The sequence below is a fragment of the Anas platyrhynchos genome, chromosome 23 (assembly GCF_047663525.1).
Source record: "Anas platyrhynchos isolate ZD024472 breed Pekin duck chromosome 23, IASCAAS_PekinDuck_T2T, whole genome shotgun sequence".
NCBI classification, from domain to species: Eukaryota; Metazoa; Chordata; class Aves; order Anseriformes; family Anatidae; genus Anas; species Anas platyrhynchos.
This window is the reverse complement of record NC_092609.1, coordinates 201,022-228,040: the sequence shown is the minus strand read 5'-3', so window position 1 is coordinate 228,040 and position 27,019 is coordinate 201,022. Positions and strand designations below refer to the sequence as shown.

At 44.5% G+C, this 27,019-nt stretch overlaps 2 protein-coding genes across 10 annotated transcripts in view; both read right to left on the bottom strand.

Annotated features, from left to right (window-relative positions):
• The window catches only part of ANK1 (ankyrin 1), a 68,902-nt gene extending 52,010 nt beyond the window's left edge, over positions 1-16,892 (bottom strand). For 2 of the 8 annotated variants that reach the window (XM_027443535.3, XM_027443537.3), the window contains exon 1: positions 9,178-9,333. In XM_027443535.3, the coding sequence (XP_027299336.1) occupies positions 9,178-9,303 (126 nt within the window). In that variant the 5' untranslated portion in view covers positions 9,304-9,333. Of the gene's footprint in view, positions 1-9,177; positions 9,339-16,769 lie in introns of those variants that run through there. The other 6 variants (XM_027443538.3, XM_027443536.3, XM_027443542.3 and 3 more) reach the window with 5 other exon arrangements.
• A 436-nt stretch (positions 16,893-17,328) lies between these two features.
• KAT6A (lysine acetyltransferase 6A) overlaps positions 17,329-27,019 on the bottom strand; it is a 40,872-nt gene continuing 31,181 nt past the window's right edge. For both annotated transcript variants that reach the window (XM_027443577.3, XM_072027143.1), the window contains exons 17-18: positions 26,181-26,499; positions 17,329-22,470 (exon numbers count right to left, since the gene is read on the bottom strand). In XM_027443577.3, coding sequence (XP_027299378.1) covers positions 19,883-22,470; positions 26,181-26,499 — 2,907 coding nt within the window. In that variant the 3' untranslated portion in view covers positions 17,329-19,882. The remainder of the gene's footprint in view (positions 22,471-26,180; positions 26,500-27,019) is intronic.

Sequence of the window (27,019 nt, the reverse complement as noted above, 5' to 3'; positions counted from 1 at the left end):
ACTGTTAAAGCTGAAACTGTCCTCAACTCACCCCACACCTGTCTATGTCACCCACCAAAACAGCACATTCTCATAGCATTTATCTTATTCTTTACATTTTGCTGTTCTCAGCAAGTCCTGGGAAAGACACAATGCTCCCCTTCCAGGCATGGCATCATGACAGAACTAAATGGACTCTGAGTACACTGTTTTTCCTGTAGATTATCTGGAAGACTTTGTTTTCTTAACAAATTACACTGTAGAAAGGTGGAAATATTTATTAGTCCTTTTCAGGGACTATCAGATGAGTTAAAAATCTAACACAGTTTATACTCTGCAAAGGATTTCAGCACTCTGTTCTCTGCATTTCCGATATAAGAGGTCCATAATATACACATGTATGTATCCTGCAGGCCCTGAGAAGTCCTCTTACCACAATGCAGTAAATGACTGTAACCATCATTTCTACTTGTTGTTTTGCTGCAGTACCTTTTTGCTTTAACAGGAGGCTTCTCAATGACCTGGACAGACACAGACACACACACACACACGCGCGCGCACACTCTCTCCCTCTTCCCTCATCCCTGTATAAATTTAGAAACCTCGTCTGTTTTCTAAATGCTCTCCTGCTGCTGCATTCTCTCCCTCCACCTCCCAAGACACTTCGGTGAATACCTGCTGCTTTGTTTCTGCTGAAGATTTTTCACTGAGGCTGCGACATTCTGAAGCCCTAGATTTAACACAGTCCCCTACATTTGCAGCCCCTGCAAAGAAATATATGGCTATGGCTTAATGTTTCAGCCAGTCAGCAAAATTTGGTTTGCAAATAGGAAGGGAGCTTGGATTTTGCTGCTGTTTGCAGCACTGTGGCTCAAAACATGACATAGTTCAGCTGTGAAAGGGAATGTGAATTTTCAGTTAGTCCTGCCATGCTGAGCAGTCCTTTTATAGAGGGGCTATATATATCAGGAACTTCCCTGTGTCCAGGAGGCTGCCCTCTACACGTCTTAGATTTTAACAAGGCTAGTCTGTCCAGTCCAGGGCTAACGTTTTCAGAACCTCACCTCATGGCATTTTGAGAGCTGAAGGTGAGGACTGCTATAGCGATATACATGTAAGTAGGACAGGGAACACAGTAATGTCTGTAATCCTTGACCTATCCTTCCATCACGCCCCCAGTGAAGCTGCACCTTCCCAGGCCAGCAAAGAGAGGGTATATTTCTGAAGAACCTTGACATACTTAGACAATTAAAACAAATTAGCATAATTCAGACTAAACTTCTAAATTTAGCTCTCTGTAAAGCTGCTTTCCTTTGAGCTCAAACCTAGCTTGCTGTACCTCAGCTGCAGCACACCAGAAGCAGCTTCTCACCATGAATTACCCGAGCCCCTCATGGTATCAAGCACAGGACTATCAAAAGGGGCATCATCCTTTGCCTCGCATCCTCCTGAAGGCGTTTGCTCTGGGCAGGGCTCACTCCCTGTGCACAGCAATTGCCCTGCTTGGGCAGACACCAGGGGTGCTCCACACAGCACAGGGGACCAGGCACTGAGGATAGGGCACAGCCTGAAGGAGCTTGCTCCTGAAACACATTTCTGAACGCCGCAAGGTTTTAAACACTGCTTGCCTCAATCCAATACCTTGATATCTGGTGGGTTCACCAAGCACATATGGATACCATTATTACCTGAATAATTTAAGAGCCTGCAGAGCAGCAGTGCAGAATGGCACCAGCTTCCTCTCTGTGCCTCTTCTAGCCGCCAGCGAGTCCCTGCAGCAGCAGGGTCTGTTCTGACCTGACATCCCTCTCATCCAGATGCTTATATTCTGCTCATGTTCTACATGCCAGCTGCTCCCCCTCCCATCACAAGCTCTGCAGTTCCCTCTTGTCTGGAAGTGTCAGCAAAGGACAGAGGCACCGGCTCTAAAATGCCTTGCTAGTTAAGTAGTGTGCAAGCTCTTCTTCACTTAAAAGTGCCTTTAGTATTTGTGGACAATTGTTTACTGAGAAAGGGATGAACTTCCCAATCAAACATAATCTATCATACTTCAGCTCTCATTATCTGAGAAACCAGGTTACCTGAACACCACATCCTGAAAAGGGCAAAGCAGACAGTGAAAGAAGAAAAAGGTAAACACCAGAGAGGAACTGCTACTGAATACGCGTTCTGGGCCATATGAGACATCTTGGTTTGTGTCCATTCCAGCATCCTGTGCTCAGCCACAAACTCCTGTAACCTCTCTTCTGTAAAGGAGCATTGAGAGTAGTCTAATTTCTGCATTGCCATTTTGCTTCCACCACATAAATATGCCATGCACTATTCTCTGCCATCCCTCCCCCATACTTAATGCAATCGCTGGAAAGAAAATACAAATGCTGGGAGCACAGATGCTCCCATTATAACCAGTGCACGCTGCATTGCAGCCTAATGGAAAAATGCTAGAGGGTGATTGTGAGCAGCAGTGAGTGAAATCGGACAGAATTTAGCCAAAGGGAAGTTTGAAACCACCTCCTCTTCCTGCTGACTCCCTGTGAGAGAGACACAGAGAGATGGAGAGGAAACCTTAGTGGGTTGTGTGGAGAATGTCCCCTTGCAGACCTCAGTCGGCAGAGCAGCACAACACAGTGTAGCACTGACGCTCTCTCTAATCCTGACAGCATTTCCATTCACACAGTACTCCAGTGGCAGGTCAGATAAACAGCATCAGAGGAAGCCGTTGTCACACTCAGCCCCCATACTTCCCAACTCAGCATAAAACACGAACTAAATATTTATTAATCTTCTGCAAATCAGAGGTCTGAATCTCCTGACAGTGCAGCCAGCTGACGTAATCCTTCCCAGACCCTGATGGGACTTTCTTCCTCAACAACCTTGATAGAGCTTGGAGGGTCACAGTTACCTTCTGCTTGCACAAATCAATTCCTTGCTGGCGCACTGGGCAGACAATGGTGGGTGCAAATCCTCCACAGCTGCTCCATCAGTCAGTGCACTGGATCACCTGTAAAGGAGCTCATGCTTTGCCCCAGTCTGCCAGCAACTGTGTATACAAAATGCTTTAAGAACCTGGCAATTATAGCTGAAAAGATTCAACGTTGCACTGCTGCCTTGAACCTAGCATGCACAACACACAGAAAGATTTAAGATGGCCCTCTCAATTGCAAAATCCTTTTGAAAGCCTATGTAATAGCTAGATAGCTAATGACTGAGCCCATTCATAGTAACACAGTCTAATTCTTTGTCCACACACTCGGCCAGTTACATTCATAGAGCCTCAAAGGTTTTGGCTGTCCTGATATCCCATGCCCCTTCTCCCTGCCGCTGCACAGTAGCATCAAGTTTCAGGCAGAAGATACCAGATACCAATTCCTTTGCAGAAAAATGTGCCTCATACCCAGAGAACTGGAGTCCAGACACACAATCCTGGCTGCAAAGAGCTGATGTTAGTAGCTGGAGCCTGGCTGGGGCATCTGGTGCCCTAACAGCCTCACCTAGTACAACTATGACAAAGCTCTAAAGGTACCTGCTTCAGTGTTGTGCCACACCAACAGCTGGATAACTTTTTAGGGAAGACGCCTGCATAATCATCGCTCTTGTTGTCCTGATGCTGCCTCGGGTGAGATGGCAGCTGTGTACTTCAATGTCCTTTCCTGACTCTGCTTCTCCTCCAGCAAGGAGGAGCTCCTTAGTGCAGGATCAGCTAATGGGACTACTCTGCCCCAGTGGTCTCCCACAGTGTCTTGCCTGTCCTTCCAGAGCTGCCAAGGACTCCAGGCTCCCATCTCATGCTCTTCTCTGCAACGGCAACCTTTGCAGAAAGGGTACTCTGACAGAGGTGCCTGGATTTTAAGTCTCAGGGATCCTATGGTTGGAGTTAGGTTCCACTTGACACAGTTCATCAGTGAACAGGAGATGAGTAAGCTCTTTGGACTGTGACACAACAAGCACAAGCACGCTCATCCTGTATGACTGATCAGTTGTCCTACTACCAAAGCATCTGTAATTGCTTCTTTGTCTGATGGAACCTGTGGCTGTTGTTCCAAGCCCTACTTGACTTGAACTATTTCCCACATTTCCTAAACATGCGGAATTTCTTTCATGCAAAAGAATTAGCACCCTCCATATCACCTCTAGCTTTTCACAGCTGCCCATTCAGGACCTAGCCCCTCTCCCAGTTCACCTCGCCTACCTCAGCTTGGAGTTTCTTCTGACTCCTGCTGGGATGTATTCCAATATATAACAGACTGATATGTGTTTTGCAACCTGGAAATGGACAACTAGAAAAACAGCGAGGAGTTTTGTGCAGAATTTCTTATTTGGAAACAATTTCTTTCAGCACTCAAGATGGCATTGGGCGAGACGCTGTACAAATCCATATCGAGAGACCGTCTTACTCTTGTACGCTTGCAAACCAAAGGAACTAGACAGAAGTGGAATGATAAAAGAAGTGGTCTGCTCCTCATTACTCAAAACAAACAAAAAAGTAGTAAATTGAGACAGCAGTGCACTGTCCTCTATTCTTTAGATGCCCAGGCAAAACTTGCTCTGAACATGGTGAGCAGATGTATCACGTTTTTCACACTAACAATTTATCATTTAAACATTGATAGCAATTACCATAGAAATTGCCTTCTTCTGACCGTCTAGTTAGCTTGTTATTTAATCTGCTAGCCACCAGCTATGCTGCATAGCGACTGTACCCACTTTCATATGTGCAACTGAGGGGGCCTTTGGACATTATTAGAATTGTTGATCTTCCTGAAGTACTGTTGGTCATATTTGCTGCATAACACCCTTGTTATAGATATTTTACAGGTTCCATGTTCTGGCCCCATGCCAATTGAGGAGTTCAGCTCTTATCTGCCTCTTTGTGCTCCTCAGATGAATGTCTGCCACTCTTCAGACCTGACTGGATATTTGGCTGTATTTGGTACCAGAATTTGTGTACTTCACTAGTAAGAACAACTGTCACAAAAGTATTAGCTTTTTTTTATTATTATTTATTCATCTCATTCAAAGCTTGTCAGGTTGCAAGGCACTGCAGGCACTAGCAATCCATCGTGTTGCACTTGGTACAGTTGCAAGTTGCTTTAGATGCACGTTTGAAACAAAGGTGAGCCAAATACCCTGGGTCCCAGCACGAGGTCACACCTTTTGGGCCCTTTCTAACCACCAGGCTGGTGAGCTTGGCAAATGCTTCCAGAATTCCCAGAAAGGGATTCAGTATGTTCTCTATCTGGACAATGTAATCACCATAATAAGCCACATACAACTCAAAAAAGACTCAGTAACACTGTATGGACAGTAACAATTTACAGACCAGCCTCACAAGTTGTGCCAAAGCATCAATAATCCTGCAAAAGGCAGGTCTATATCTGTCAACTGCTCTGTGTGACTTCCAAGGGGGAGGCTTCCCAACTGCTGTGGCAGCTTGACCACACCACACCTGCCATGAAAGGAAGGAGGTGTTCTTTACCATCAGCATCTCCCAGAACCATGAAATAAGGATGGATAGCTGGTCCAAAACACAGACACTGCTACATCTATCACCACCTGCCCTAATGACAGCGCAGCTGACCACATCAGAGACTCCACATGCAGCCCAGTAACTGTTAACTCAGTGGCTGTGGTCCCCTGTGGGCTGGCCATCTAAACAAAACACACAGAGCACTGAAGCTAGGGTACTGCAGCAGGAACAGTGAGAAGCCATTCCAGTTGATGCTTGGCCAATTCTCTAATGGCAGCAAACTTCTGTGATTCAACTCCCATCTCCTGCTCATGGGCTGCTCCCCATCACATCTACCTGTCTGCAGAGCACCCCAAGGAGCCACCAACACATTATGCTTGTGAGGACCTTGCAATTCCTCACAATTCAGCACCTGTGCTGACTGTGGGGACAGAACAGACTATTGAGAGCTGGTATCCTAGGGCCAACCTCAGACCAAGGCAACCTCCAGCAACACTGTGGAGCACACAGATCAGGACCACTACTCAGAACATGTCCAGCTGTTCAGTGGCAGCTTGGCCCAAAATACAAGTGTGGCTAGGCTGCACAGAGAGCAAAGGTGGGTGACACCTTTGCCATGGCTTAAATACTTTATGCACCCCATTAAACCAAACACCAGCTCTCACCACCTGAGTTACAAATAGTGGAGGCAGAGCATACTGGAGGAGCAGGAAAGATTATAACACCTGGACTGTTCCTGTGCTGAGAGACAAACAAGAGGCACACAACATGGAAATGGACAATGCAAGGTCAACTGAGCTCATTACACACACTCAATAAAAAAGCCAAGAAATTTCCATGGAAACTAAAAAGTGACAACTATAATTATGGTCCAAGAAGAAGGGTTTGGGGCAACACAGCTTTAAATAACTGAAGTCACCACCTCCAGATATCTATCACAGGACACAATGGTCTTGTAGGATTCAACCACCAACTGGTAATTTGTGCAATACAGGGGACACACACGACCACACAAAAACAGCTGGAAATGCTGATGGATACAGGGATCAGCTTGCATGAGATTAGAAGAAACTTGTTCTGGGGCCATCATCTCCTTTCTCTGGCTGTCTCTGCTGCTTTGTGTCATGCTAGCACCTTCCTGGATCACAGGTCACGCCCTACAATTAACTCTAAAAAAGGGCACTGCAGCAGTGTATGGTGGGCTCAGCCGTAAATTGAGACATTGACATGCTGCACTGTACAAACACAGAACACAAGCAGCTCCTCTGCTCACAGGAGCCTGATGTGCATAGAGATAAAGCAAGAGACAAATGGCAGACACAGGTGGAGAAGCAGAAGGACCCAGTGACACATTTTTGGTCCATGCTGATGGCCAGTGCAGGAGTATTTTGGAAGAGAGGCCTTCTGCACAGACATTAGGCAAGCCCCACACAGACTCACAATGCACTGGCCAAACATCCAGGCTAGCACAGATGAAACCCCCATAGCTGTTGTTGCAAAACAGAATGAGAAACTCCAACACTTTCTGGCACCCCTCAGCTTGGTGCCAACAGAGACTTGTACAATAAACCACTACCACTACAAACACTCGGGCTTTTGAGGGCTGGGGATAAGAAGAGAGAGCTTGCCCCACAGCAAACTTTCCTGGGTTGGTGGCTCTTCAAAGCAAAGCCCTTTGAAGCAACATGAGAGACAAGCTGCCCTGTAGAAGAGTAAAAGAAGCCCTGCAGGAAAAAGCCACGAGCCTGCATGCAGTAAACAGTTACCACTGAAGAAGGCAGCATTTGACATGCTAGCACTGTAGCTAAAACCCCACATCCAAGCTCCAAGCTGCTGTCTGCAGACTTCGAGTCTGTCCTGAACGTGTCCGTCGATCTCTCCACAATTAGCTGTTCTTGGCAGGCACAGAGCCCTCCTGGTCAGACAGCCTGGCGTTCAGCCTCACATGGAAAGCATCCCTGTCCCAGCTTTGGTCCCAGGAGAAACAGGGAGGGGGTGAGCAGGGGCTCTGCCTGCCCTGACGGTAGGCAGTAAGCTGAAAGGCAGGCCAGTCTCCCTTGTCAGAGTGTGTTCCCTGGACGTAATACTCAGGAAGGGGTAGCTAAAATCAGCTTCTCCTCAGTGTGCCAGAATCCCACTGAATTCTCCAAGAAGACCTTGATCCACGCTCCTCATGCTGTGACAATCCTGACTAGTGTTCTGCAAGAGACTTCTTTATGGCTGCAAGGTCTGTTCCGTCCCAGGGAACCAGAGCCCTCTTGGGTTTATTCAGCTGTGTTTCTCCGCTTTCCTTCCTTCTGTCACCCTGTCCTGGCAGCAAGTGTGACTTAGGCCTCTCACATGGGGCTGGCAAGAAGGTGCCCTCCCTAGGACCTTCTACCTGAGGAAGTCCAGACACTTTACTGGAATCTTTGGATCTCCCAGCCCATCACTGAGACACATATACACTGTGCTGGGGAGAGGGGAGGTGGGAAGGAATAGGATGGTCTTCTGAAAGCCACACACAGTGAGCCTTCACCAGAAACAGGCATGAATGAAATTGGAATTACAGTGTCCGGGACTAGCCCAGACAACCTAAACTGGCAATTGTCCAGCAGTGTGGCAGGAAAAATAAAAGCCTGAGGGCTGGTCAGCAGTGCCTGTCCCTGTCACCTCAGCAGGACACTTCTCAGGACTGCACGGAAGCAGCTGTCAACATGCTCCAAGCACCAGAGCTCTGCTTTAAGCCTCTTGCTCACAGGGGACACATGGAAGTCACAAAGTCTTTTGCTAAATACAGAGGAGAAGTCTACCTAAGACACCCCGGTATCGCAACCTCCTTTCATATATATACAGGATTACCCTTGGTTTCACCTCCCTCCTCACTGCCTCTCCGCATTGGTGTATAGCACACACATCAGGCCCTGCTGTGAGAACGAGATCTCCAAGGGGCAGCAAAGCTATCTTAGCCACTTGCCTGCTCCTGCAGGAAGCTGGCAGCAAGAAAACAAATGGCAGTAACTTTCCAGAGGGAAGCTACAGCTTGGAACAGCTGGCAGACCAAAGGCTCCCACACCTCAGTGTCAGCAGAGGGGAAAGACACCTCTTCTTGCTTCTGACCGCCTGCACACCCCCTGCCAACAAGCAGCATGCTGTTCTTGGGAGGGGTGACCCGTGTCCTGCTCACAAACAGCCTGCCCTGAGCAGCAGCAGAGCTCTCAGCCTCTGCACAAAACTGCTCCCTCTCCTTGAGCGGCCACCTTACCCTGGGTTCGGTGCTCTGGGTAAAGCAGGGCATGACGTGGACACTGAGACCACTCCGTCACTGGAGAAAGGAGTGAGGGTCACTGGCCCCTTCGCTGTGCATATATAGAGCAACTCTGGGAAACTGCATGAAGCTAGAAGCCAGAAATGTTATCTCAGAGATCAAATCTGTTACTGGCAGATGATTAAAGGACTTGGAAGTGGGCTGTGTGAGACTCTGGCTGCCCAGATGAACCCTTCCCTTCCTCTCTCCCTTCACCCACCTTTTTTCTAGCTTCCTTCCTAAGTCATTGGGGCAAACAGCAGCCTCCTGACCCCAAAAGTTGTCCTCCGTTTGGCAGGGACTGTTCCTTATGCTGCGTGCACATGAAATTGTACAGGGAGCAGGCTGCCCCCCTCTTCTCTCCCCTCCTCCCAAACGCAAACAGCACCCACTGCCACAAGCATAGGCATCTGGATATAGGGCTGCTCGCCCCAGTGCCACTGACCTTTTTCTTCCGGTCCCGAGAGCGGTTCCTGCGCTTGCGATTGGATTCTTCCTTTTCCTTCTGCTCCTGCAAAGCCTGAGCCTCAATATCTTTGATTTTCTTCAGCTGCTTAGCTGCTTGAGCCATGGCTGGTCAGGCTGCAGTTCCCTCCAGAGCTCACAACGGCACTTTCCACACAGCACCCTTCTGTTACTGGCCAAGAAGGTCCCTTCCCCTAGCTCAAATGCTGTCGACCCAGATGGGTGTGAAAGCAGTAATGAGAGGAAGATAGAAAGCAGACAACAAGCCCCAAGGGACAGCCGATGTCTCCAGCTAATTGCTAGATGGAGTCCAGGACACCTTCACAAACCATTAATAATCCTAAATCCAGCTGTTCCAGACGTCCTGTGCACCATTTCAGCAGCCCCTGACTGCACTGGCACATCATGCAGAATCCTCCTTGTGGGACAGGACACCGGGCTGGTGCAGCGCTCGCTCCTTCACTGTCTCTCCTGCAGTACGAGAAGAGATGCAGGCAGCCAGCCACAGGAAGGAAAATAACTCTCAGCAATTAATGCAGGATGACAACAGAGAAGCAGTGAAAAAGGAGGATGATGCATTTCATCTTGACTTTGGGGCTCTCTGTAGCAATGCATTAAGAGCAGTAACCTGCATGTAGTCAGTCAGTGGCTTCACCACTGCAATGCTGCTAAGGCAGGCACATATTCCAGTCTCTCCGATTTTCTCTCTCTCAGTCACTCTCTGTGAAGCATCCGCATCACTCGCTCACTCTCTGGGTTATGATTCCAGCTCCTTTCAGGGGGAGCTATAGGCAGGCGCTGCATTGGTTAGAAGGAAGGCAGCATCCCTCTCAGAAAATAGCCGACACTGCAAAGGCTGTGCCAAGTACCGGAGCAAAGTGCAGCTTAACAGCATCCTTTTCTCATTGCATTTCTCCACGGAGTGAACAGCAAGGGGAGGGGAGGGATCTTGGCTGTGAATGGGAGACAGAAACCAGGGGCTCAGTCTGTTCTTTGATTACACAGCTCCTGAAGAGTAAAGCCCCTGCCCATTCAGGCATCACCAGAGCTCAAGTCCTCTCCAAAGAACCCTGGTTAAGGCTCCTGGAGTCAGTCACCCTTTCTCCACACACATCTGTACATTTCACTTGCAGCTGCCTTCCTGAAGCGCAACCAGTGACAGGTCAGAAGTCAGGGATCAGGCCGAGCGATGTAAATTTGGTTCCTGCAGATTGTGCCAGTGGGTGAGATTGACACTTTGGTGATGACCACATTAGCTGCAGCAAAGTGTGCTCTATTCAGACACTTCTTATCAGCCCTGCCTTTATCAGTCCAATTCTTGTGTACCCCCTCCCCCCCCCACAAACCCCGTAAAGCTCACCTATGTGTAGACCTATGGGTAAAGCACCCAGAACATTATCTGCCCAGGTAGCAGCCCTGCATACCCTGTGCTGTTCTGGCACAGCCTATTTTCTACATAAAGGGTCCCTTTTGTATCAAAAGACAGGGAAGCAGGGATTAATATTCTCAGCAACTACTTGACAGGTTATATAGAGTGACAGGAAGCGGAGAAATGCAGAATTAACTTAGGCACTATAGGTCACTTTTCTAAGTTTTCCTGCATTTCCTGCATTTCTTTCTCCTTTGAAGTTCCTCCAATTCCCTTGCTTCATCCATAGACTAAGAAACAGAAACACAGATTAAAAACAGAAAAAAAGATCTGTGTATCTTAGTTTATATGGCATATGACGGGTAAGAATACAGCAAACGTTTATGGGGTCCTAATAAAGTCTGAGAACAGGAAATCATCAAATTTTACAAGGGTTTTCCAAGGACACCTCTAGTTCTCTCTCCTCTACTCATCTAGATAAATAAAGCACTCTACATACAGCTGCACATCTTTATACAGTAACATCTTATGAACACCCATCAAAAAAAAAAAAAAAGTATAGTGAAAGACTCTATAGATAGGAGATGCCACATGCACAGCTGCACTCAGTCACCCTAATCTTGTCTCTTCCACTGGAAACACTTCACAGACTAAAAGAGGCAGAGGCCAAATCAAAAAAATAAAGACATATATATATGTATCTGCAGCCACCAACATGTACACAGGAGGGAAATTAATTGTCACAATTAACCATAACACACTGAGAATTCCTCAGTTCTGCCTGTGTGACTTTGCACCCTAAACCAGCTCCCTGCCAGTTTAGAATAATTTCTGAGGAACTACCTCATTTTTCAAAATAGGGAACCCAGGAATTAAACCAAGTTCTGCTAAATGCAACTGCAACGGTTCCCACCACATGTGCAACTCCTCACAGTGCTTGGGTCTTGACCTTTCAGAACTGTGAGACAACCTGCCTGTGGAAGTCCAGGCAATGTCAGCAAGCCAGCAGCAAGATACTGCTGTGAGTACATCTCATCCCTAACCCACGTTCTGCCTTCGTGGCTGCAAGCTTTCAGCTGGGCCAGACTTCTGCAACCCAGCCCCACTATGTGGCAGGGTCTGCTTGCTTGCAGTCAAGCAGTATCAGTGCTACAGCCCAGGCTCTTCCCTGAGATGTTCTGTATTTCCTGATGCTAACAAAGCATCCACTATAGACAAAGCTGAATGGCACCAGGCAGTGGCCGTACACAGACTTTTGCCTGTAGGACACTGTCTCCTCCTACAAAGAGATCCCATCTTAACTCCCTATAAGCCACAGCAGAACAAGCACAGGACAAGAACAGTTACCATCAAGGGAGAAATAGGATATGGGGTCACACTTTTGATGCCCCAGGGGACACAACGGAGAATCACCTCCTTGTAACTGTCCAAAAACCTGCTTCCTCCTCAGTGCACACACAGGAAGAAAGAAATGCAGTCTCACAGAAGGAGCAAGTATGTTTTCATGAGCTCCTCAAGTTTGAGGATAAGCTCCTCATACGCTGAGCTGCCATCTTGTTTGACACAGAATGAAGCACTCATTCAAATAAAAATAGCAAAAAGATTCTAAGGATTCTAAGAAGAGATATGAAATGTATACAGTAAGGCTGAAAGAGTTCTCTCGCGCACTGGCAGGCAGTTTAGGAGGCAGCTCTGACACCACAGAATTGAACCAGGATTGTCTGTATTTGGTTTTAGGTTGGGGGTTTGACCAGATGACCTCCAGAGGTCCTTTCCAACCTCAAACATCGTGATACATAAAGGGACAGCACATACTAGTGCAGAACCTTCAGACTGGAAGAAAGGTGACAAAGGAGCACAGAAAAATGTGAGTGATACAGATAATGTCCAAAAGGAAACAATTGCACATTATTTCATACAACAGAAGAATCAGAGGCACCATATTTAAAATAACTAAAAATATATATCCTTTCCACTCAGCAGAAAAATTTACAGAATGCTACAGATAGCAAAACATACAGGAGTGAGACAAATTTGGGCAGGAAAGTTCCATCACAGATTATTGAACATGATGATTTGGGCTCAGCCTCCTTCTCTGGAAGCCCTTAAACCACAGCTTGATTAGAATGCTGGGACGAGATGCTAAAGGGAAGATAAGATGCAGAGAACTTTTCAAAAGATAGTTCCTGGACACAGTATTTATCTTACCCCCCCCCCCCCCCGCCACCCTCCCCCCGTTGCACTATGTATAACTGATCCTGACTGGAAAACCACTAGACACATGAATTGCAAAATAACCCTGTCTCCTGTCTGCCCACAAAGAAGAGCAGAGAAGCAAGACCCCAGACAATGCCAGGTTCAGACTCCATCTGTAAGTCAGAGAGACTTCTGATCTAATACCATGTAGGCACACCTCGTAGAGCACCAAAGCAGCATCCGCTATTTGCAGGAAAAAAAGGGTGCACTTCAGCAGTTCAGTTGCTTTACCGGTGCAGCTGAGAGGGCTGCCCTTGCTTTCCCAAGAGCAGAAATCCTTCCCTGTTCAAATCCATTTTCTTCACCAACTCATTCAGAGTAATGTATTCATCATACCCCTGACTATAGCACAGTGCCCCACAGCTATGTGAACGCTGTCAGAGCCTCCAGGCAGCGCTTTCCCATGTCTTCCTTTATACCTTCCTCCTGAACCATCATCTGCTACTTGGACTCACTGAGCTCTGCACAGTATTTGTGACAACATTCCTGAAGACAGTGGGCACATTTCTTAACATATCGCCTGTCTCACAGCTGGATGCACACAGAGATGATCAAGGGCACCTGTGATAGCCTCTAAAAAAAAACACTTTTTCAGTGTTTCTCTTTGTCCCTGGAGTTTTTACCATCACCTGCTGACCTCTCGCTGTACGCGCCTGGGCAGTTCTGATCACTTGCCAAGGACCAAATTCTGCAAATTGCTTTGGTCTCAACAGCATGCTCCCTAACACAAACCAAAGGAGGACAAGGACAGTCCTAAAGTAACTACAGTCTTGCCTACATCAGACTGCAGAAGACAATTTTTGTCAGAAGGGAACACAAAACAGCTTGAACTAGCTGCTCTGGAGAATAGCTCCTCCCAGCAGGATTGACTGAAGCCCTGGTTTGGGAAATCTGCTGTCCAAAAACAATTTATTTCTTCCTACATGACACCCTTTTCCTCTCCTCTCAAGATACCGGAGAGGATTTTGTCTCTATCAAACTCTACATCCAGGGATTTTGTCCTTTTACAACCCTAGCATATAGTGTTTCATGCTTAGTGCTTTAACTTGAGGGTGAGTGACAAGCCTGCTAGATGGTCTTCCAATTCACGGAGGGTTGTTTTTGAAACATCTACATTGATTTTTGACAGAGTGATTTAAGAGACTGAGTTAACTGGAATTAGTTATCTCTGCCATATACATAAGGTTGTCCTGTGCAGGGGCTTACACAAATCATATTCTTTTGTGCGCTGTAGGTGTATGGTTGGTAGAAAGTGACCCTAGAGATCTGCTGTATTTGAAGAAAATCTCATCTTCTTCTCCATTCTTGCTATTTCAGAATAGAGGAAGGACACAGGACAGAGGAAGTGAGAAATGGTCTTAGCAATAATTTCACTTAACTTGCCACTTCTTTTTTTTTTTTTCTCCAACACTGATTTTTCTCTTATTTGAGTAAGTTGTTCAGGAAATACACAAAACAGTAGAAAACGTATTATGGATCATATCTTGTTGCTGCTTTTCTGGGTGGAGAAATATAAAATCACTCCAAAATGGGGAAACAGAGGATGAAAATTTCAGTAAGCAGACTTCCTCCTTTAGCTGAAAGATACCAGCTGCATGCATTAGCCAACATGATAAATTACATGAAACTTTTTCAAGAGCCTTATTTAATGTTTTGGCACAGAGCAACAAACTTATCACTTTTTCCTTGAAAACAGATTATTTGTACTATCATATTCATGACAGACTAGGATTGTACTGTGTCAAATGACGATCATATCAACAACAGAGTCCCTGTTCCAAAGGGTTCACAGGATAAAGGATTTCACATGGGAGAACAAATAGTTATTGACAGAGGAATCCTTAAGAAAATAATCACACAAATGAATCAAGGACAGAAGAACCTCCTGTGAGGAGGGAAGTACAGAAGCAAATTTCTGTCTGCCTGCAAGGCAGTGCAGCTGTTTCAAGAGATGAAATGTCGCTGGAGCTCTGCTCTGTTCTAGGTGAAGATCGATGTTTGTTGAAGTTGCTCAGATTCTGTGTTAGGGGCAGAAGGATTTTACATTCAAACTTCAATTTCAGGCAGCTATTTTTAGCCATATTATTCTGGCTGACAAGCTGTGAAGATAAAAGATGCTGCAGGCTGCACCTCAGCTTCTGTAAACTAAGCCTACCTCAGCCTATCAGCATTTCCGTGTTACTGCAGAGACAGGATCTCAGCAAGCATCTCTCTCCCCAAGTTAGGAACCTAATTAAGATGTTTCTGTTCCTTTTAGTGTTTTTTTTTTTTTCTTTTTTTTTTTTTTTTTAAACTACCTCACTGATGAGCTCTCAGCCTTCCAATTAACCTGCTGAAAAGCCTCAACATTAGTCTCCCTGGCAGAAGTTTGTACGTTGCTGTTGGTTGCATGTGAACTCTTCCCTGCATATTGAGTGTTGGTAACAGACATTTTGGTCCACATACTGACAAATTTGGAGCAAGACGGATAGTGCTGAAGGGAATAGTTTTATGTCCACAGCATGATTACCTGGCTGTGGCAATCCAGAGCATGCAGCAGCAGCTGCTCACAGCATGCTGTAAGGTACTAACAGTTCCTGCACATCAGGACAGTCTGATTTCACTCCTATCTAGCATAGCAACTCTCAGAAAAACAAAACAAAACCAAATCCACAAAAAACTCATATATTTAGTCCTTTAACAACAGGATTTGATAGTTTCTACATCAAGAAACTGAAAAAGAGATCTCCTTGTTCATGACTCCTAAACGGTCTATCATCAAGACAAGTTAACTCACACAAACGAGTTTGTTTTTTTAATTTCCCTTAAAAAAATAAAAATAAAAATAAAACCACCACCACCAACAAAAACAAACAGGTGTTATTAATAGTCAAGCTTATTTGAGCAAATAACGGTTTTTATAAACTTTTCTTAAGTAGCCATACTTGTTTAACAGTTCACTAACTCTGGAAAATCACATTCCTATGATCTTGCTTATGGATTTCATAAGCACTTATTTTTGTTCCTTGGCCTACACGGCTAGAGAGAAAGTTGTTATAAACTGTTACATTCTGGTATTTGCATTTTTCTTCTTAAAATGGTTTCAACTACCTTAAGAACTCAGAAATACACAAGTACTATTTTAATTGTTATTAGTGCTGGCCCTGCTCACCCCAAGCTTGATAGCTTGTGATTAAGCATTGCAAAGATCTCAAACAATGAACTGAAATGTATTTCATGTGCACAGGTGTAACAACAATTTGGTATCAGGGCATTAGAAAAAGACCTTGTATTGTTCTACCGCTCAGTTTATGATTTAAGCATTTTACAAGAACAGAAACGTACGGCATCATTTCATGGCAGCGATTCACCATCACCGTTTTGAACTTTACTGTTATCTAAAGCAACAGAATTATGTTCTAGTCTAACCACTCAGGGCATTGATTCCAGAAGTCAAAGCCATTTTGAACTTCTGGAGGACATGCAACCATTCTCAGTTGGCATTTTACTTCTAAAATCCATTCCATATCTGAAAAATGAGAGATGTTTCTGAAAATCAGGAATAAATAAAAGCAGATGCAGTGTTGCTTGTAAATAACAATTCAAGCCAAACACGTTTTAATGGTCAAATTAAACATGTTAAATATGGATTTAGATATCAAATAACAAGCAAATACAAAAAGAACCCAAACTATAACCCCCAAGTACAGAATAAATGGGGCACAATGGGCGGGGGGGAGGGGGGGGAAGAGGCGGACACCCTCTACCTTACAACTTTGCTATTGGATGGTGACAAAGCTTAAAAAAAAAAAAAAAAAAAGGGAGTTATGAGCAATATACAAAGAGCTTGAGAGCTTGCTGGCACCGAATGGTTACTGCAGGCTTAACTCCAACACTGACTACGGGAAAATAACACGGGCGCAGCCAGCTGCAGGACGTGCGCCTGCTGGGGGCCTGCGGGCGCTTACCTGCAGGTGCCGGCCCGCTCCCCGCAGCTCTCAGGTGACCGCCGGCCCCCGCCGGCCTCACCCGCGGCTCCCCCCCTCTCCCCTCCGCTCCCGGCTGCGCCGCACGACGCCCCCCGGGCCCGCACGTGCTCAGCCCCGAGGTGCGGGGCGGGCCGGCAGCGCCCCCTCCCTGCACGAGCGCGCGGGACACCGCGGCGCGCGCCCCGCCTCGCCTCGCCCCGCCGCGCGCCCCCGGCCGCCCCCGCGCACGAGCGGACGGGAACGCGCTCGGCCGTGCCCGCCGCGGCTCCGCCTCCCTCCAGCGCTCGCCCGGTGCTGCGGGTGCTCCTCGCAGAGGGCGAGCTCGAGCTGCAGCAGCTCGCTGAGGTTTTCCCACGTTCTCCTTCCTGTATCGCTCTTCCCAGGGGAAGCTGAGCGCCACCACGGGGAGCTCGGCCGCCGCGCGCCTGGGCTCCAAGGACCCCGTCCCTTTCAGCCCCAAAGGTGAAAATCAGCCCCGGGGGCTGGTGGCAGAGTTGAGCGCTCACGGGGAAGAAAGAACCCACATGCACAACAGACATCCAAAATGGCTCAACATAATTTATTTTTTATGTTAAAATGTACAGAGTTCTTTTGAAAGTACTTGCTAGAAAGGGGAAAAAAAAGTGATATTACATACAAGTAGAGGAAGGGAGACCATCCAGCCAGGAGCGTATGACATGGAGAATTACAAAGGCATCTAGGCACCCCCTTCCCCTTAGCTTACAAGTCACCATGAACAAAGTACAAAGAGGTTACAAAACAGGAAAAGCAAATATAAACAGACAGGAATAGACTCAGCTTCATTTGTACATGCGGCTTTTAGAGGCATCTGGAGCTCCTATTCACACACTCTAGAGATCTCTTTAAAGAGAATTTTTATCTTTCTTAAAATAGTTTTTAATATTCTACAACAAAGATAAAAAATTTTAAAGATGGAATGAAATGAAAAAGCTCTTATTTTAAAAGGCATCAAAGTCACTAACAGTGAGATTTTTTTTTTAATTTCTTTTAGAAGATTACCCAAGTTATCTTGCTAAAAATACATATTTTATTTTATTTTTAAACAGAAGTGAAAAATGGTAGGTACCAATATTACTGCGTTGGATAATTTCTTTTTATATATAGAAAAGAACATTTTTTCTACAATAGTTCTACAGTCACAAAGGCTTGTGGAAAAGGGAGCTGCCCAATTGATTTAAAAAAAAAAACAAAAATAAAACATAAAACCAAAAAAAAAATACAAAACCAAACCAAACATAACAGCAAACAAACTAAACTCACGGCCCTCATTTCAACAGCTTCTCCTCCTGCTGCAGACCCGTGCCTGCCCCACTACCCCCAACAGTCAGGAAGCAGTGACACAGCTACGATTTAGGAAGGAGAGGGCAGCACAGTGCGCTTTCTACATGGGATATTTGGAACTGGAATAGTATATACAGAGAAATGGGGTCCTACACAGCCTTGTACATGCTCAAAACTAAACAGAAATAAGAAGTGGAAGTCCTTTGAATTCTGCCTTTTATGGTTAGCAGTTATTGGAGGAAAAGTCCATTTTAGTGCATCTGAAGAAACCCAACTTTTAGATTCTTTTGGTTTTAAAACAAAAGAAATTAGTCTTAATGTGTCTGCATTTCTACTTCATATACAATTAAAAAACAACAAAACTCTACCTTAAAGGGTATCCCTTTTTGTATTGGGTGACATGCCAGCAACTGCTGTCTCTATCACAGAGCAGTGTAGCCAGAAAAGAATGCAAATGGGATTATGCAGTAATAAACAGCAAAATCCTGCCACCTGCATCCTACTGTGGTGTTTGGGCTGTTTCACTCCTGCAGAACAGGCAATTCCCCTCATTTCCCACACTAGATCAAAAGTGTGGCTATTCAGATGAAACGGCCTCAAACATAGCAGAAGAATCAAGGAAGTGTTCGATGTCACCAACTCCCCCCAAGAGCGGCACATTCAGCTACTTCCTACACCACACCAGGAATGGAATAGTGACAAGGACACCATAGGGTTCTCATCAAGCCACCTAAAACATACACTTTATCTTCCAAGATTACCTAAGAAAAAAGGTTAAGAGGCAGACCACTGGAAACAGCTGCTTTTGAGCTCAGCCTACTCAAAGGCTCAGAACCAAGACCCTCAGCATTTCGAAGTACATACTAAAGCAGAGTTTGGGATCCGAGTTATGGCTGACATGCAGTTCACCTGAAGAGCCTGCAACCGTTATTTTGTCCTAGCAGCCCAATAACCATGCTATTCTCCTCATGACTGCACGAGGGTTATTAACAGCTCTCTCAAGATGCTCCCAGTAGTTCAGTGACAGAACATTTGTGCAGGCGCACGTGTGCATGTCTGGGTGGTGAACAGGATCTGTTTGAAGTTACATTATATTTTCAGAATGAAACATACAATTTCAATGAACTCATCTACAAAAACACCGATGTGAATAGTTTGTTTACATGTAAATCCAAATTTTACTGAAGGGGAAGGAGTCAGGGAAAGATAAAGATTAACATTTTTTCCTGACTTGCAGAAATGAAGAGCTTCATTTATCCTGTGTCCCTTTCCACGTCTCCCAGTAAGTGCCTCCTGCTAGAAGTAGGAAACTTCAAGTGGGGTTTGGAGGGAAACGCTGTTACTCTTTGAGATGTGAGACATTTTACATTACTGCAGCACTAAAAACTGCATACAAAGGGGCACAAGAAAGGGAGAAGGACAAACATTTGAAAAAATTTAGAAAGATGATTTAACTGTTACACATATTCTGTCCACATGGTCAGCAAAGTAAGGCTCTTTTTAAATTATGAAAAGATTTTGTGCATGTTTTCCCTCTAAAAAATATCTGTAAATGATTTTAGCTGTAAAATGTTTCAGGATTGTGAAGAAAACACTACCCCCCAGAACAAAAACAAAAAGCAACAACAAAAAAACACCAGGCTTCCTAAAAATAAAATAAACCAAAGAAAATCCCTCTAAATCTACAGCAATATTTTAACTGGAAAAAGGTCCATTTTCTCTGGTTCGTCAGTATAAAAGGTTCCTTTATTTATATATATTTAAGTTTTTAGGATGCAAGTTCATCTTGCTCATCTTCTCATGTACGGTCCATTGAGAGACTGCTTGGGCACCCCTGCAGCATTCATGTAGCTGTGATGGGAGGGGCCAGTGTACATCATGTTCCCATGAGGATTTGGCTGCATAGGCTGCTGGGTATAGGCCTGGCTCCCCATCATTCCCATCTGCATCTGCATAGGATACTGTGCTGTCTGGTTCATGTAGGCAGGGTTACTATGGTAACTGCTGTTCATCATGGGCTGTGTCATCCTGTAGCTGTTCATGGCGTTCAGGGTGTTCATATTCATGGAGTTAACATTGTACGGGGTGGTTGGCATGAGGTTGACCCCCATGTTCATACCCCGCTGAACAGCCAATGTACGAGGGCCGGCCTGCATGGCGACTGCGGGTGGGCTGCGGCCGTAGAGCTGCTGCTGGTGTGCACTCGCAGAGGGCAGCGGCGCTGATTTAGAGCGGATGGAAATGTGCCCCTTGACCGGCATCTGCCCCTGCAACCTCTGCGTGTGTGGAATGCCAATATTGGTAGCAGACATGTTACACTGAAGCAGAGGTGACGTGAGGTTCATGGTGGTAGACGCCAAGTTCGGTGGGGGTGTCATGGTGGCTTGTGCTTGTGGTGTGCCTGCTAATGGGTGAGAGGGAGCGAGCTGAGCCAGTCCTGTGTTGGACAGAGAAACACTGGTTGCATAGGAAGTCACAGCAGGAGAATGGCTATAAGGCATGGCATGAGGGTCCATAATGGTGTTCGTCAGCTGCTGCAACTTGGCTAAACTGAACGTGGCTGATGGTTGTGAATAGCTCCCAGCCCCAAAATCCCCTGGAATCCTCTCATAAATGCTTATGTTACCAGTGCTTCCTGATTCAGGTATTTCCATGATCATAGGTGCTGGGGTGAAGCTGTTGTTCATGCTGCACTGAGACAGTGGAGGTTGCTGCTGGGGTGGAGGCGGGGGCTGTGGCTGCTGTGACTGAGGCTGCTGCTGTTGTGGCTGCGGTGCTGGTTGCTGGTTACTTGGAGGCCTTTCTACGACACAGCTCTGAGGTGACTTGATATTGCAGTTAGCTGCAGGCTGGACAGTGCTTTGCTGCATCATGCTGCAACTGCTGCCAATGTTTGCCATTTGCTGAGTGACAACACAACTATTCTGAGTGAGGCTGCTAGAAGAGGACAGGCCCCCATAGGAACAGCTGCTCTGGGAAGAGTTATTTCCACAAATGCTGCCTCCCATAGTAGAGTCATAGCTGCTCGGGTTTTCATAATTTTCTGTAGTGCTCTCAATGCTGCCAAGGTCACTGAAGCCACTATCCACCACCTGCTGAGAGTGGTCCGATACTGAAGGCACATCCATCATGGGGCTGGTCTCCATGTTCTGCATAGAGGGTGCGGACAGGGATCCTTGTTCAGGGCTTATCTGGGTGTAGCTGCTCTCCAGAGCAGGCACATTTGGGCTGCTGACAGAACGTACAGACTGGCTGGGGTGGGACTGAACAGAGGATATTGGACTGTTGTGTTCTGAGGCCTGGCAATCTTCAACCATTGATATCTGAGGATCCTCCTCAGTCTGGGTATAACTCTGCAGAGTCTGACAAGCTGCAAGAGTTTCTTCACAGTCCTGGTAAGCTACATCATGCTCATTGCTTTCCTCCTGTGTCAAGGACTGGACTGCTTGAACAGTTTCAAGATCTAGTTCGCTATGAGGAATCTCTTCCTCTTCCTTTAATTCAATTAATCCTTCTTTGTTACTTTGCTCTTCTTCGTGATCATCCTCAGACCCAGGGACATGCTCTGAGCCCACTGATGTTTCATTGGAAGCCTGCTCTTCCTCAGAATCTGCCTCTGCTTCATCTTTTCCTTTTGCATCTTCTCTACTGTTTTGCATGTCTGCTTCTAAAAAACATTCCTGCACATCGGGCTCCTCCTTCACGCCTTCTCTGGCAGGCTGTTCCTCCAATTCTTTTTTCTTCATAGACTCCAGATGACCATCATCTTCATCATCAGCATCATGGTCTTCATTTTGATTTGTCACAACTGCAATTTCATCTTCTTCTTCATGGTCATGCTCAGGTTCATCTAGTTCTTGCTGCTCTTCTTCTGATTGCCTTTGCTCTTCTAATACCCTTGGCTTCTCCTCTACCTCCTCTTCTATCTCAGGCTCTTTAACTTCTGGCACTGGACTGCTGCTGCTGTCCACAGGAGAAACTGCTCTTACTTCACTGCTGGCTGTATCTTCCTCTTCTCCCTCTCCTACCTCTTCTGCTTCCATATTCACATCTTCCTCTTTCCTTTCCTCAGTTAGAGGTAGCTCTTCTTTCTGCTCAACACCTTCCTCTTCATCTGAAATTTTGGGCTTACGCCCTGGTTTTGAATTACCTACCACTGCATCAGCTCCCTCACCCTGAACTGACGATGGCACTTTTTCCCGGTTCAGTTTAAAACCCGGTTTTCGACCAGGTCTCTTCTTCCAGTGGATTGGTTTTCGGCTCTTGCCTTTTGGCCATCCCTTCTTCTTTTTCATGGGTGTAGAAGTATCTGGTTCAAGTGAACAATCCTTTGCTTCACATTTTCTCAGCATAGATAATGGTTTCAAAGTTGGGGTACCTGAAAACACAAATGGAAAGACACTGTTCAAACATTTTGTTTTACCCGAGCACTCACAGAAGCTTTCCCAAGTATTCCATTATGATTATCAACTTCATACATCAATAATAGCGTAGTGATTTATTGTGAAGGGAGCAAGAAGGATCAAAGTCTACTCATCAGCAGTCACACAGAACATTACATTTTCAAAGAACACCGATGATTTCAAGATTTTGTATGGTCAAAGCTCTTAACCTTCAATGTATAAATCAATGAAGCACTAGTCTATATAATAAAATCCTGGACAGACTCACCACTCTTTAAAGATTTTATTTATACAATATGCTTACAAATGAAAATGTTCCAGTGTAGCACTAGATGTTACAATAACACTGTATTTCCATTTAGATCTGTATTTTGTGCCTCTGCTGAAGAAAGTACTTCTGCTTTGTCATGGCTTATGTTTTTGAACGTCCATAATGTCAATAGAAATATACAGGTGACTGAATTTGCCTGGATTTTTTTTTTTATCCTGAGAAAACAATTAAGGAAGCTGAATTTCACTCTCATCTGACTTTCATTTGATGAAGCAATTTCTGCATTTCAGTGGCTTTCTAAATATGAAAATAGGTTCACGGCCTATACTGCCAGAAACAAACGCTGACATAATCTACTGAGAACTTACTGAATACTATAAGGCTTTCCCTGAAGCAATTCTGTCTTCAACCTGTTGATTAGGATAGCCAGTGACATTTCACACAACAGTTGATAAACAATTGCATTGACACTAGTTGATACTCATGCTTTATCATCTGAATTTCTGTCTTCAGACAACAGATTTTCTTAATCTGCTTTTGTGTTAGTTTCTTTCATCTGCTGGGCAGATAATTCCACTTACCACACAATAGTCCTTACATAAGCAAATATAAGTAATAATATTTTGCCTCTGCTTATAATCTAAGGTGACAGAATTATTTGAATCTGTCATTAGAGAAAATTTGTTTCAATGCCTTAATCAGCTCATGACTATTCTTCAAAGTTTTTCAGTTCATCAATACTCTTTTAAAGTGCAAATAACTTAGTAAAGACAGTTGTAGTTTCACTAAATCTAAATAAAGAGATGACTGGTTGTCTCTGCTCCACTTGAGGTTTCCCTTGTTCATATATTTAACGATTATATGAATCTCTTTGACTGATTTAGAAAACCATGCTCATCTTCTTACTGACAAGACCTTCAAATTCCTGTGAGACTATCCCAGTGAAATGCACTTCAGTTCATTTACCAAATCCCCTCTTTTCCTGTCAGCTGCTTTTTTTTTTTTTTAATATTTGCCCCAAAATAGCAGTAAAGACAAACAAGATTCACAACAATCTCCCTTTCACCCTACTGATAAAAAAGCAGCTTAATTATCTTAATTAACTAATTATCTTAATTAACTAATTATGTCAGGCATTTATTCTGAATGCCCCTGACCAGAAACATCCTGGAAAAATCCTGAGTATTAAAAATTAACTTAAAATAAATACTGATTTCAAAATTCAACAACTCCTTTAAGTCATCCATAAAATAGATTTGGAGTGTGAATAGAGGAAAGAAAGGATCAACCACAGACAGCATATATTTAGGCAGGAAGAAAATGCTACTTTCATGATATTTGTTAAAGCATTAATATTTAGGGTCTTAACAAAATTAAATTAACCTGCTTAAAAAACAAACAACAAAACCAAAAAACTATATCTCTTCCCCTTCCCTTACGTTTTCTATCTACTACGTAAGATTAGCTTTTACCATCTCTTACCTAAAGATACTGTGCTTTCACCTGTACTGTCATGGATTTAATATCTTAAAGAATAAATACATAAAAATCTTATGATGGTAGGCTCCCCTTAGAGTAATATAATATTAAACGTGTCTGGTTCTGGTCTCCTCCATACAAGAAAGATATGGAGGCACCGGAAAGAGTCCAGCAAGAGGCCACTAAGATTGCTAAGAGACTAGAGCATCTCTCCTATAAGGAAAGGCTGAGAGAGCTGGGACTAGAGAAGGCTCAGAAGGATCTTAACAATCCATGCAAATACCTGAAGATGGGCATAAAGAAGATGGTGGCACACTTTCCAGCGGTGCCCAGTGACAGGACAAGAGGCAACAAGCACAAACTGAAACATAGAAAGTTCCCTCTAAACATCAGAGAACACTTCAGGTTGCCCAGAGGTTGAGGAGTCTGCCTCCTAGGAGATACTCAAAAGCCATCTGGACACAATCCATGGCAACTGTGTCCTGAGCAAGGGAGCTGGACCAGATGACCTCCAGAGGTCCCTTCCAACCTGAAGGGACTGTGATTCTGTGATTTTTACCACATGCAGTTGACACTGTCTTTACAAAAGAATATGGGTTTAATAACCACTCAACTTTTCTGCACAGTTTTTGAGGATACTGGGATACATACATCCATACACGCTTTCTGTTGCGCTTAATTAAAAGTCAGTGTGCAGGTGAGCTTGAATAGAAGATCCTTACAGCATTCACATTCACAGTAGAACTCTTGTAGAAGCAGGGAAAGCAAAATAATACAGCCCAACCTGTCAAAGAGCTCCCTCTTCTCCTAAGTTGTACAACACTGTCAGAATATACAGAGAGAAGCTTTTTTCGTTTCCTATACCACAGAATACCTGTCTTCCAGAATACCAAATCCATATTAAATACCAGCCTCAAGTCACTACACCACACTACCCATTCTCACCGTAGCCCTGACAGCAATCAGAGCCAATTCAAACTCTAATCAGACACCAAATTTAATAGATTGAAATGTCACAGAGGGAAATCATAAAACACCTTCCACGCACTGACTCAGCTAGACATTAAGTTAGTATCTAACCCAAAACACCCTTAGCTATTAAGAATGTACAGTCAGCTTTCTGTAGTGAAGGAAAAACTGCAGTGAATCTAAGCTTCCCATAAACATTTCTAACTCATAGTTATGATTAAAATACTCTAAATCTGAACCAAGTATAAGTGACTTTTATACTTCCTTTTTGAAATGTCAGAAGGCTGTGCCACCACAATTCCACCTAGTGTAATGCTTTATCCAAAATGTCCAGTAGTCAGCTTTTTGTACTGCTTGATTATTATCCCCATGTAATAATATGTTTAGATAACTGAAAATACATCGTATTTTCTCTAAGATCACTTCAGTTTTACTTTGCATATGCAAACACAACTGTATCAAAGGCAAAAAAAAAAACAACAGATACATTATTTCAGGAGCAGCAAAACCCTAAATCAGTGTGCTTATTACATTATTACCTCTGAGGTACTAACAAATTTGCAGAAGTTCAGAAACAAAGCATCAGAAGTGACACCAGGAAACAGGAAGCACTAAATTGAAAACAGGATGGTAAGAAAGTGAAGCATTTACAAACTAGGTGAGCAAGAAATTTATAACTGTGGTACATAGTGTATGTAAGTCATAAAAGTGACTTTCCAAATATCATTCTCTAGAGGACTCTCTAATTAATTTTTATTTTATTGCTGTAAGCAGCTCTGCTGCACAGGTTTTTCCACAACCGCTTACACCAGATCCACTAGAAACGATTAAATGAAAATGCCCTGTGATCGGGTCAGTGCTTAAAGTTAAGGCACCATATTTTCATAACATTTGGGAATGTTTCAGGCTGGTATGACTAGTAACTTAGGCTTAAACAAACTTTCAAAAGTTTACCACCAAACATACCATTAGTGTCATCGGATTCCTCCTCATCTTTGGACTTTCTCTTAGAAGAGGGTCTGTTCCTGAGGGTGTCTTGTGGGGCTAAGTGCCGAAAGTATCCACTGGGCAAAAGTTCATTCTCCTCATCTTCCTCCTCCTCTTCTTCCTCTTCCTCCTCCTCAATCTCAAATGTAGGCTCTAATCGTGGCATTGGTCGTTCAGAGTCTGAATCCTCAAATGGTTCATCCAGCACTTCTGTCGTCTCTGAGATTGTTTCAGTGACAACACTGCTGTTGTGGTGCTTACGCTTGCGTACCCTTCTTTTCCGATGAAGAATTGGCTTCTGAAAACGGAAGGTAGAAGAAAAGATATTTTTATCATGTATACTAAAAATAGGATGCTAAAAAAAAAAACAGAGAACATGAACAGCAGAGTTCGACAGTCTAAGTAGGACCAGGGATTCTTTTTTGAATTCAAATTTTGAACTTCACTTGGAAATACAGGCCAGCATCTGCCTTCGTTTAGACAGATATCAAATACCATGCAAGACCATAGACTTTCATGCATATTGATGGATGGGCATCTGGGCCCATCTGTGCATCTGTGATGGCCATCTTTAAATGCTATAAGCCATTTAAATAGCTGAAGATAACCTTAACAGATGAGAATTCAGAGTCACTAAAGCATAGATGTGAATAGTTTAGAATAATCTACAAAGGTGATATAGAAAATAACTTTTTAGTGTAGCATCCCATGAAGACAGGATTTTCTTGGTCATGTTGACAGACATCTCCAAGGTAAATGATTCCAAAGACTTTATGCTGTGATTTTAGCTGCTTAGATAGCATTTGTGTTTTTAAAGC